This window comes from Pseudoliparis swirei, chromosome 20, assembly GCF_029220125.1.
Source record: "Pseudoliparis swirei isolate HS2019 ecotype Mariana Trench chromosome 20, NWPU_hadal_v1, whole genome shotgun sequence".
Lineage (NCBI taxonomy): Eukaryota > Metazoa > Chordata > Actinopteri > Perciformes > Liparidae > Pseudoliparis > Pseudoliparis swirei.
Genome location: NC_079407.1, coordinates 4,085,508 through 4,097,286, shown reverse-complemented (window position 1 = coordinate 4,097,286; position 11,779 = coordinate 4,085,508). Strand labels below are relative to the sequence as shown.

At 44.7% G+C, this 11,779-nt stretch overlaps 2 protein-coding genes across 2 annotated transcripts; both read left to right on the top strand.

Moving 5' to 3' along the window:
• Positions 1-3,708: 3,708 nt before the first annotated feature.
• On the top strand, positions 3,709-6,857 carry apoa1b (apolipoprotein A-Ib). Its single transcript, XM_056440588.1, has 4 exons — positions 3,709-3,740; positions 4,303-4,354; positions 4,487-4,631; positions 5,743-6,857. Exons 2-4 carry the CDS (start codon positions 4,312-4,314, stop codon positions 6,344-6,346), a joined length of 792 nt encoding a protein of 263 aa, XP_056296563.1. The 5' UTR covers positions 3,709-3,740; positions 4,303-4,311; the 3' UTR covers positions 6,347-6,857.
• A 232-nt stretch (positions 6,858-7,089) lies between these two features.
• Positions 7,090-10,607, top strand: LOC130210712 (T-box transcription factor TBX10). Its single transcript, XM_056441195.1, has 8 exons — positions 7,090-8,576; positions 8,674-8,851; positions 9,158-9,259; positions 9,347-9,518; positions 9,620-9,775; positions 9,866-9,933; positions 10,219-10,331; positions 10,423-10,607. Exons 1-8 carry the CDS (start codon positions 8,366-8,368, stop codon positions 10,605-10,607), a joined length of 1,185 nt encoding a protein of 394 aa, XP_056297170.1. The 5' UTR covers positions 7,090-8,365.
• The last annotated feature ends 1,172 nt before the right edge of the window (positions 10,608-11,779 follow it).

Genomic DNA, 11,779 nt, shown 5'->3' with positions numbered 1-11,779 from the left:
ATCACATCTGTCCGGCCTTGTTTGGCGGTCACCTTAAAACTGGTTGTTGATCATCACCGAAGAAGACGCATCTACGGGTTGCCGTTGAGAGCCGTGGTGATTTGGAACATGTTGTCGTCCGAGCCCTTCTTCTTTTTGGATGACGCCACGATATCAACTTTTGGTATCAGGAAACATGCAACCTTAGCAATGATCTTGCCAGGTGTTCCCGAGTTTGTATTGATAACAATTACGACAGCGGTAATCTGGACAGATTGCTCCCCGCGTGGATGCGGAATCGAAGTGGTGCAACGCAAGCGAGACTCAAAGGTTGCTGTTCCAGATAAGAGGAGGAATCTTCTGTTTCACTGCTGGTCAGCAGCTCTGAGCTCAGGTGTGCCGCTTCTGGATGATTCTCTTTTCACTGTCAATCAGTTAGTTTTAGTTTTTTTTTTTTTTTTTAACTAAGAAGATAATGAAATGTGCCGCTTCACTGGATGTCCTTGGCGTTCTGTTGAAGCGCTCCTCGGTCGCACGTCGACTTCAAAGCTTCCACATTGTCACATTTTCAAATCGTCTGCCGCATTTGCAATTGATTGTCAGACAAGTGGCCCACAGCTGATAACGCCGGTCTGAACCCGAGCACGCATTGATGAGGGCTGGGTGTAGGCGACGGCCTTATCACCACCCTCCCCCCCCCCCACCCCCACCCCCACACACACACACCCTCTTGTCTTCACGGCCACGTCAAGTTGTCCATAAAAATGTAAAGTGGATGAGTTTGCAGTCACGGGGGTGAGGGTCGAGATAGACGCCACGGTGTCAAATGAGAAATAACAAAAGGTGAATGGAAGGAGGGGGGAGGGGGGGGGGAGACGAAAGAAGGGTGAAGTGAGATTTGTTTTTTTTAAAAGAGACACGGGAGGAATAGCTGCAGACACACAGTGAAACCATACAAAGGGGACCTGGACCTCAACTCTGCCTCAGATGCAGTAAATTAATCGTCATCACACCAAAAACTCTTCACTTTAAAGACACTTTAAACTGACTTTAAACGTTATGAAAACCTGCCTGTCTGCATTTTATTTTATATTTATTATTTTAATATTCTTAATTATTGCACTGTGTTGATTGTTGACCGTATATTTTTTATATTTATATTTTTAATTATTGCACTGTGTTGATCGTTGCTAATGCTACTGTCTATTGTCGCACCACCCGCCACGAATAATTCCTTGTATGTGAAAACATAAATGGCAATAAAAGGTTCTGATTCTGATTCTAATTACTCGTGTTTTTTCAAACTGGAATAAATCGCCTTCAAACGTACATTACAAATCTTCCAATTCTAGGAGACATTTGATATGTTCCAGATGATATTCTGTACGATACACGCTCATCGTCTATGTTTTTCCCTATTATATATTTTTCCGAAACAAATTTACTGACGTTCATGCTTCTGTTGAAACAATAAGGGTCCCGATAAGACCCCATGTGGACCACCTTGATCCACTACCTATAGGTCCGGGGTAGTCAACCTGAACTGAAGAGATTCACTACCCTTCTTCCAGCCTGCTGTAAGGTACTAAGCAAATACTGATAGTTCAAGATCAAAAGCATTGAAAGCTTATCGAGATCCCTTTTCCTCCCGAATAATTTCCACCCATTTCTGTCGTTAAACTCAGGGATGGCACCTGGATGTTTGTCTTGTATTGCTTTTAATTCCCTTTTTAGAGATGGAAAACTGAGATTTGAGTCCTCAAATCCTTCCAGTGTCAATTGTCTAGACCAGGGGTCAGGAACGTTTTTGACTGGGAGAGCAATAAAGGCCAAATATGTCTAAATATATTTCATTGAGAGCCATATAGTATTTTTAACGTAGTTTAATAAAAGAATAAAAACGTGCTCTTTAAGAAAAGGACCTTAAATTACTTCTGCTGTAATCTGGCACGATAGAGAAAATTACAGGGTGGCGGGCGGAGATTTTTTTTTTTTTAACTCAAAATTGTCTGGGAGCCATATGCCGTCACCGGAAGAGCCATATATGGCTCGCGAGCCAAAGGTTTCCGATCGCTGGTCTAGACTGTCAAATGGCGTCTGATTTGAATTTGTGCAGCTCCATGTCGCACGAGAGATGAACTGGACGTGTTTCAGTAACTCAAAGTATTGAGAAAGATGTGCATTCTGAGAAAAGTGCATGGATTACATACTACTTCTGGAGCTTCTGCACTGTGGGTTACATTTAAATGCCACTGACCACTGATGACAATGATTAACCTTGCACCTAATAACCCTGCACCGTCAGACCGGCCAATGAGCACACAGAGACTCTTGTGCAGAATACCTTCCACGGCTCATTAATGCACACGTGTGCATGTAAATGTATACTTTATGTAATATTGAGTTAAAGTTATTCATCTCACTTTTGCATCCGTCTTTGTTCCGATAAGGAAAAAAAAGAAGGACATTAACCCCACGTTGGAAATGTCAAAAGAAAAGACGTGGAGCTTTTGAGGTCAATGGTTGAGCGACAGAAGACATTATAACATCTACGGAGATAATAAACGCATGCATGTGTATATTTAGAGATAACTTTCAAAACTTATGACCATCTTTGCTCCTCAAATTACACGAAGCCATGGTGACAAAGTCCACTGGTGATAGGACAACAAACAACAGCACGGTACACACTCTTTGACCTATTAATCATCGCACATACAGGCACACACACACGCACACACCCACACACACATACACACGCGTTATCCGTGAACTGAGATGTCTGTCTTGGGATACTGTCCTCGGGTCCTACGCGGTGACGTGTGGGTCTGCGTGAATCTGGGCGCACGCCGGCCGCAATTCAGCGGCGGACGATCAAACGCGATCGTATTTCGGGGAGTCGATGAAGTCCCTTCAGTGTTCCGTTAGCTCTTGTTTGTTTCCCTTGGCAGCCTTTTGTCTGTCAATAGTTGGACTGTCCGGTGATACACAAACGGTATGCAAAAAAAACAGTGGGAGGCAGGGTCCACCGAAGTGTTTGCTGCAAAGAAAAGAGGATCCAGTACAGAGCCCTGCGGGCTGCCTTTACTTGAGCTATGTGGGGGAATGTGGGGGAATGTGTTTTTAATGTAGCCTATTTACTTTACCATTTTATTCCAATTAATTTCAATTAATCGTCTCCCTGCTCCCCGTCTCTCTACTTTAAGACCCACCCCCTCTCATTTTTTGTATATTCACACTTCTTTTTCCTAATTGAACCGTCTCCGTCTTTCTCACCGGGTTGTTTATGTCAGCCTTTCATGTCTTCGAGACGACAAACAGGCCCTGCCGGACGAGCTTAAAGCTATCTCAGAAGTATCACCAATAAAATATCACGTTGCCCCAGAAGGAATGCGGTGAAATAAGAAGGATTGTTAGGCTCTTGCTAAGGAATGCTGGGTACCTTGTTTTAAAAAGTTACAGCGCAGTTAGGACACTCATAATGAAAATAAAATCTGTGACTGCATGTGTGTGTGTGTGTGTGTGTGTGTGCGTGGGTGCGGAGTGATCTCCTCCCAGCTGGTGACCATTGAACTCTCAACCCCAGTCCCCCTGCTGAGGGAGCTGGCAGGCGGGGGGGTGAGGTCCACCTCCACGGAGACACACAACCCTCACACCTCCACCCCCGCTCCTCCTCCTCACATGGACTCATCCCCTGACCCAGGCATTATAAAAAGTCTCCTCTGGCTGAAGTTTTTCAGTCTCTTCACAAACTCCACCAGGTAAGGCAAACAACAGCTGGGCTCTTCCTCGGGACTTGGGATAGTTAGAGTTAGTTAGTTTTTTTAGAGCTTTCTGCAATCTGTAAACTTTTAATGAAGTTTAACTTTGGGAATCATGTCGTCTCCATTTCCAGAGTCGTAAACAGATTGTCTCAGAGCTCAGGGAGATGACTCGGTAATTCTGTGTCTGTGTTTTTACCGCAAAGCCACGGATGAGCTCGATTTAGGAGTCCAGAGCTCATGAGCTCTCTCTCTCTCTCTGACTTCGGAGCCATCCCTAATCCACACAGATTACAGGTTATTTTAATTAGCAGCCATATGTTTAGTACGAACTAATGTGGACCACTTCAGGGATGAGTGTGTAGCTTTAACAGTGAGTTAAACTAGTGTGTACTTCTAAGCCTGCTCATCTGACCATATGAAGGTTTGAAGTGACTCACTGGATTAACGGGTTTCCACTTTTAAATAGTTTTTTTTCACACTTTTTTTCAAATTAAAACTCCTTCCCCTGTAATACTGCTCTCGTAACATGTTTTGTTTCCTCTTTTCTTTCCCTCTCTAGACCACCATCATGAAATTCGTTGCTCTCGCTCTCGCGCTTTTGCTGGCCGTCGGTGAGTAGGACACGGCGTCGCTCGGCCGGAACGTGGAGATGTTTGAAATATACCCCCCCCCCCCCCCCCCCAAATCTGCTCGTCTCTCATTCCTACCTCTGCTTCCCCCCCCCCCATCCTCCTCCTCCTCAGGCTCTCACGCCGCTTCCCTGCAGGCTGATGCACCCAGCCAGCTGGCCCATATCCGGGCCGCTATGGATGTGTACCTGACTCAGGTGAAGGACAGCGCCAACAAAGCCCTGGACCACCTCGATGACACCGAGTACAAAGAGCTCAAGTAAGGCAGAGTCTCACTTTCTGTAATTGCTAAGTTTATATATACACTACCGTTCAAAAGTTTGGGGTCACTTAGAAATGTCTTTATTTTTCAAAGAAAAGCACTGTTTTTTCAATAAAGATAACATTAATCAAAAATACACACTATACATTGTTAATGTGGTAAATGACGATTCTAGGTGGAAACGTCTGGTTTCTAATGAAATATCTCCAGAGGTGTATAGAGGCCCTTTTACAGCAACTATCACTCCAGTGTTCTAATGGTACATTGTGTTTGCTAATCGCCTTAGAAGACTAATGTCTGATTAGAAAACCCGTGCAATTATGTTAGCACAGCTGAAAACAGTTATGATGGTGATATAAGCTATACAACTGGCCTTCCTTTGAGCTTGAAGTTTGTAGAACAAAATTAATACTTCAAATATTAATCATTATTTCTAACCTTGTCAATGTCTTGACTATTTTATATTCATTTGATAAATAAAAGTGTGATTTTTCATGGAAGACACAAAATTGTCTGGATGACCCCAAACTTTTGAACGGTAGTGTATACACTACCGTTCAAAAGTTTGGGATCACTTAGAAATGACTTTATTTTTCAAAGAAAAGCACTGTTTTTTCAATAAAGATAACATTAAATTAATCAGAAATACACTCTCTACATTGTTAATGTGGTAAATGACTATTCTAGGTGGAAACGTCTGGTTTCTAATGAAATATCTCCAGAGGTGTATAGAGGCCCATTTCCATCAACTATCACTCCAGTGTTCTAATGGTACATTGTGTTTGCTAATCGCCTTAGAAGACTAATGTCTGATTAGAAAACCCGTGCAATTATGTTAGCACAGCTGAAAACAGTTATGATGGTGATATAAGCTATACAACTGGCCTTCCTTTGAGCTTGACGTTTGTAGAACAAAATTAATACTTCAAATATTAATCATTATTTCTAACCTTGTCAATGTCTTGACTATATTTTATATTCATTTGATAAATAAAAGTGTGATTTTTCATGGAAGACACGAAATTGTCTGGGTGACCCCAAACTTTTGAACGGTAGTGTATATATATATTAAAATGGTCCCCCTCCTCCGTCTCCGTTCCCCTCCCAGGATGCGCCTGTCTGAGCGCATCGAGGATATGCACGCCAAGCTCAGGACCCTGCAGGGCGCCGTCTCCCCCGTCACCGACAACGTCGTCGCCACCATCGCCGACGCCACCTCCGACTTCCGCGCCTCCGTCATTTCCGACATCGACAACCTGAAGGCCAAGCTGGAGCCCAAGCGCGTGGCCCTGAAGGCGGTCATCGACAGGCACATCGAGCAGTACCGCGCCGCCCTGGAGCCCATCATCACCGAGTACTCCGCCAAGCACGCCGCCGACATGGAGGTCCTGAGGGCCAAATTGGACCCCATCATTGAGGATCTGCGCCTGAAGGTGGCCAACAACGTGGAGGAGACCAAGACCGCCCTGATGCCCATCGTGGAGGCCGTCCGCGCCAAGCTGTCCGAGCGCCTGGAGCAGCTGAAGATGATGGTTAGCCCCTACGTCGAGGAATACAAGGACCAGATGAAGATGGCCTACGACCAGGCCCAGGGCATCAGCGCCGACGACCTCACCGCCCTCAGGGAGAAGATTCAGCCTTTGGCCGAGGACGTCAAGATGAAGCTCAACGCCATCTTCGAGCTGGTCGCCGCTTCCATTAACAAGCAGTAAAATCCTTTTCCCGTTCGTCGCCACTAACCTCAGCTACCTGTAGCTAGAAACCGTTCCACCCTTTTTCTCCCTCTCTCCGTTCCTTCTCTTCCTCACAATGCGCAGCCAGAACAACTCCCCCCCCCCCCCCCCCCCCCACAAAAAAAGAAGAAGAAAAAGAGAAGCCGGTGCCGGACTCGTTGCACTCGTTGGCAACCAGATGGCAGGACTCTCGCTCTCTCTCTCTCGCACTCTATCCGATGCGAATGCCGCGCTCTCTCTCTTTTTTTCGTTTTTTTTTGCCGCGTACACCCTCAAGCACAGGCAAGCAGCAGACACACGTGACACTCAGCACACACACACACACATGCTTTACTCCTCGCATGACATGGCCAGCTGTCTTACGTTGTGTGTAGGAATTGTACGTGAGTCACCATGAAGTGCCCTGAAGCTCTGTGTAATGTCGCTTGTCTGATGAAACCTGTGCTCTGAATACAGCTCAATAAACAAATAACTTGTTTATATAAAACTACCTCCGCTCTCTGACTCTTGACTTGAAGCTTCCCTCGGTGATCCTCAGGGCCGCCGACATGAGGATGAAAGGTAACTTCATCTGAACTGTGAACATATTTACATTACAGTTCAAAAGTTCAAAACAATTTGGTGTTTCCCATGAAAACTCACACTTTTATTTATCAAATAAATTGCTAAATGAATAGAAAATATAGTCAAGATATTGACAAGGTTAGAAATAATGGTTTATATTTTAATTATTAATTTAGTTCTTCAAACTTGTCTCAGAGGAAGGCCAGTTTTATAGCTTCTCTCAGCAGCATAACTGTTTTCAGCTGCGCTCACATAAAAATGGTTTTCAAGGGTTTTCCACCCCTCCGTTAGTCTTCTAAGGCGATAACACAATGTACTATTAGAGCACTGGAGATGGGCCTCTACACACCTCTGTAGAGACTTCATTAACACCAGAGAATAGTCATTTACACATTAACTATGTAGAGAGTGTATTTATGATTAATTTAGTTATCTTCATTGAAAAAAAGTGCTTTATTTTGAAAAATAAGGACATTTCTAAGTGACCCCAAACTTTTGAATGGTAGTGTATATATAATGCAGCCTAACAACAGAAATGACCCTCTCAGGAATTTACCAGCACGGCTTCGGCTTTATTGGAGCGCCTGCTGAGGTCATACATATCACACAGATTTCATTCTCAGGGGTCATCATTGATCACAAGGACCCCTTTAGAAAAAGAACAATATGAATACAATCAGTTGTACTTAAGAGAGACATCCAATGACATATGACATCTTTTTTTTTCCGCCCGTGGTCCTGAAAGCTGTGATTAATGAGCTGATCTCGGGATGTGAATTGGCCTATTGACAACCCTAAAAGTCGTCTTGTGCTTTATTAAAAAAGAAAAAGCCTGCTTTCCTGCTTTTGGATCCCTCAGGCTGGAACCCTTCGACACCGTCCCATCATAGAGCCACATGAGGCTACACACACACACACACACACACACACACACACACACACACACATTACAACCACGCCACTAAACCTTTGCAACTCGCATTTGTACTCAGACGACTTTGATTCCTCAACATCACACATCGAATAATTGCCGTTGTGCATCCGATACGTGTGCTAGAATAATTGCAATTAAATCTAAACCAGGAAGGTCTTCTAACTCTCTAATTACTCTGGTGTTGAAAGTAGGCTTATGAATAATAAAAAGCAGCGTGTTGCTGTCTTCATCTGTCCACACTCGGTAACCCTGGGCTGATTGGGGAGGTTATTTGCGTCCTCCTGGTCGGTCAAGACGAGCTCCACTTGGGGCCTTCAGGCGATATAAAACAATGGCAAACGCAAGCAAGGACCTCTAGATGCTCCAAAACGGTGGTGTGTGTGTGTGTGTGCACAAATCTCGGGGCCACATGCATGCATGCGCGTGCAGCTGTGATGTATTGTAATGGATGAGGCAGGCGTCGGGTCCCCAGTGAGAGTCTGGAGGTTTATAAAACCGGCATGTTCCCGGACACCAGCGGACACTCCTCACGCCGCAGCACCTGGGAGGAAGACCTGCGAGGAAGATCTATTTCATCCGACCTCGATTTATTTATCCGTCGACGATGTCGTGACGGCCGTCGCTCGTCAGAAGTGTCGGGAGGGACGGCGGCGACCGGAGGAATCGAACCGACGGACACGTCGCATCTCGTAAGCCTTCGAATTATGGAGGGTGAGCGTTTTTTCTTTCTTTTCGTCCTCCAAACCATCCGAGCGGAACACACACCTCCGCGTGATGATGAACAGAACCCGTGTCCACCTCTCCTCAGGTCCCCCTCTGTCTCACAGCTGCGAGCTATCCCTGCCCTTCTGCGCCGACGGCGCCGGCTCGCCGACCGGCGCCAAGGCCCACCAGGTCGGCGGGGTCAGAGTTCAGCTGGAGATGCACGCGCTGTGGCAGCAGTTTGACCAGCTGGGCACGGAGATGATCGTCACCAAAGCCGGAAGGTAACCGATATATATATATATATATAAATATATATATATAATATATATATAAATATATATATATATAAATATATATATATATTATATATATTTATTTATATATATATATATATATATATATATATATATACATATATAATATATATATAATATATATATTTATATATATATTTATATATATATATATATATATATATATATTTATATATATATATATATATAAAACGCTTGTCGCCCTTTTTATTTTTTATCGGCGCTTCTCACTCCATCATGTTCATTTTCTTTTACGTGTCGGTGGACCCTCAGGAGGATGTTTCCGACATTCCAGGTGCAAATCTCCGGGATGGATCCGACGGCCGAGTACGTGCTCCTCATGGACTTTCTCATCGTCGACGACAAACGATACAGGTGAGACTAGACCACCGCGGTCCTCTTTCAAACCTAGAACCCCATCTGACCTCAACCTGACCTCTCTATGTGTGTGTGTGCGTCCAGGTACGCGTTCCACAGCTCGTCCTGGTTGGTGACGGGTCGGGCGGATGTCGTCGCCCCGAGCCGGATGCATTTCCACCCGGACTCGCCCGCCTGCGGCGCCCAGTGGATGAAGCAGACCGTCTCCTTCGACACCCTCAAGCTCACCAACAACCTGCTGGACGACAACGGGCACGTCGGTCCACCGCTCCTTCCCCTTTACTTTTGAGAGCAGGACAAAAAAATCCCAAAAGAGCACATAGAAACGTCTCTTCTTTGTGACTTCCTGTGCTCCAGATGATATTGAACTCCATGCATCGCTACCAGCCGCGCTTCCACGTGGTCTACGTGGACCCGGCCCCCGACAGCCACTTGAACGCGTACAGGAACTTCTGCTCCTTTTCCTTCCCTGAGACGCGCTTCATGGCCGTCACTGCCTATCAGAACCACAGGGTGGGTGGATCGGTCGACTTCAGTGCGTAAGGCTGTACTGGTATGACTGGTAAAGATTGAGGGTCATTTTCTTTGTTTCTCATCTCCCAGATCACCCAGCTAAAAATTGCCAGCAACCCATTCGCTAAAGGCTTCAGGACGACGGACCCCCAGAACCGGTGAGTGTCCTTCAGTCGTGCCCGGATGCAGGTCGCCTGATTGACGAACACATGCGAGAACACTATCTCGAGAAAAGGCCCGTCAACGAGATCACAGTGTACCTTTATCGCCTGTTATCAGCTGGTACATTGTGATAATGCCACGATAGCTAATCTTTGACCTTTGTTCTCAAAGGAGGTAGGTTGTCGGCCATCGGGTAGTAGACATGTGAGGGACGTGATATATGTATAAATGTGTGACTGTGTCGCTATATACACTTTCTGTGTGGGTCAATGTGTGTGTAGGGTGGGTTATTCTGGACCCCTGGCAGCGTGGTGTCCACCAGAGGGCAGTGCTGAGCTGCTCGCCACCAAACCTGGAGAGGAACAGAGGATCTGGGGCTCAAAGACGACAACCAGTGAGGATCTCTCTGCTTGTACTAATCGTGTAATAACACATTTTTTTCACCCGCTACCAATACAGCGACATGTGTTCTCGTGCATCTCCAGGAGAGGAGGAGCCGGCTCTGTTGCTCGGGGAACAGTGTGGACTGTTCCACCACTGCAAAGACTCTGTGGGACTCACCATGGAGGTGAAGGATGGGGATGGCGTATTGGCAGCGGCCTCCTTCCTCCCTGTTCCTCCCTACTGGGACTGTCCAGGGTCGTCGGAGGAGAGAGGCAGTCTGTCTTAGGGGAGAAAAAGAAGCAAACTAACTTATTATTGAAGAATATATTTGAGCTTCTGCTCCCGTGCAACTTTATTATGTGTTTGATAATGAATGTTTATAATGTGTGGTCACCGTCACAACATTAATGTATAGGTATAATATGCATGATACAAGTGTTCTCTTAAAATAATTATACAGATATGTCAATGATAGCATACCTGGATTATAGCAACAATACAATGATTCCCCAAACTCACAGCTGGGAACAACTGTAAGTTTAAACCACGTGGTCGTTTCTTGTTATAACATGTGTTAAAGCATCCGTCTGTTTTCTGAGATAATAAAATGCCCTTTTGAAATCTCCCGGTATCAGATCTTTTCTAAATTTAAACAAGAAACATGTTTTGGAAAATAGAATTGATGTGGCAGCAGGTAGCAATGCAACCAAATACAACATAGAATAGAGACGCCTGTGATCCGCATAGCGATCATGGTGAAAACTGCATTACCCAGAATCCAGGGGTACTTCCTGAAGAGGCGATACGAGTCGCAATGTTGCCTTCAAAATAAAAGATGTTTATATTCTTGTTCAACAAGAAGCTACAAGTATTTTTGAATCAAATAATCAAATAAATAATAGTAAAAAAAGATTACTAATCAAATTAATTATGAAAACAAGTATTATAAGATAATAAAAACAATGATAATATTTATAATGAAAAACAAAAATATCACAAACTCGTCAACACATTATCAATTCAAATCCTCTGTGATATAGTATTGATGTAAGCCTACTTTCTTGGCTTAATGTGAGCTTCTGGTGTTCTTGTTATTTTGTCCTCCACCTGTTAATAAACACAGCAACCAACAATCTTAGTTGACTGTCCTTTAAAACAGCCACTTTTAAATAAATGATCTTTTATTCCCGTTTGAGCATAAAACTATTTTTTGTAATGTTTATCGAGATAAGAACCCCATAAGACAAACATCCATTTAACAGAATAGTTAGTGCTGTGATTCCCCTCTCGCTGCCGTATTATTTTGAAAACCCTTAACAGGAAGTCGTGCGATATTCGCGTCTAACTTGACGATGGCGATTGCTCGCTACTCCCGCAGCACCGAAGGATGCAGCGGGGTGGATGGAGGAGGAGGAGGAGGAGGAGGAGGTGAAAGACTGGAAGGCGGAGAACTGAATG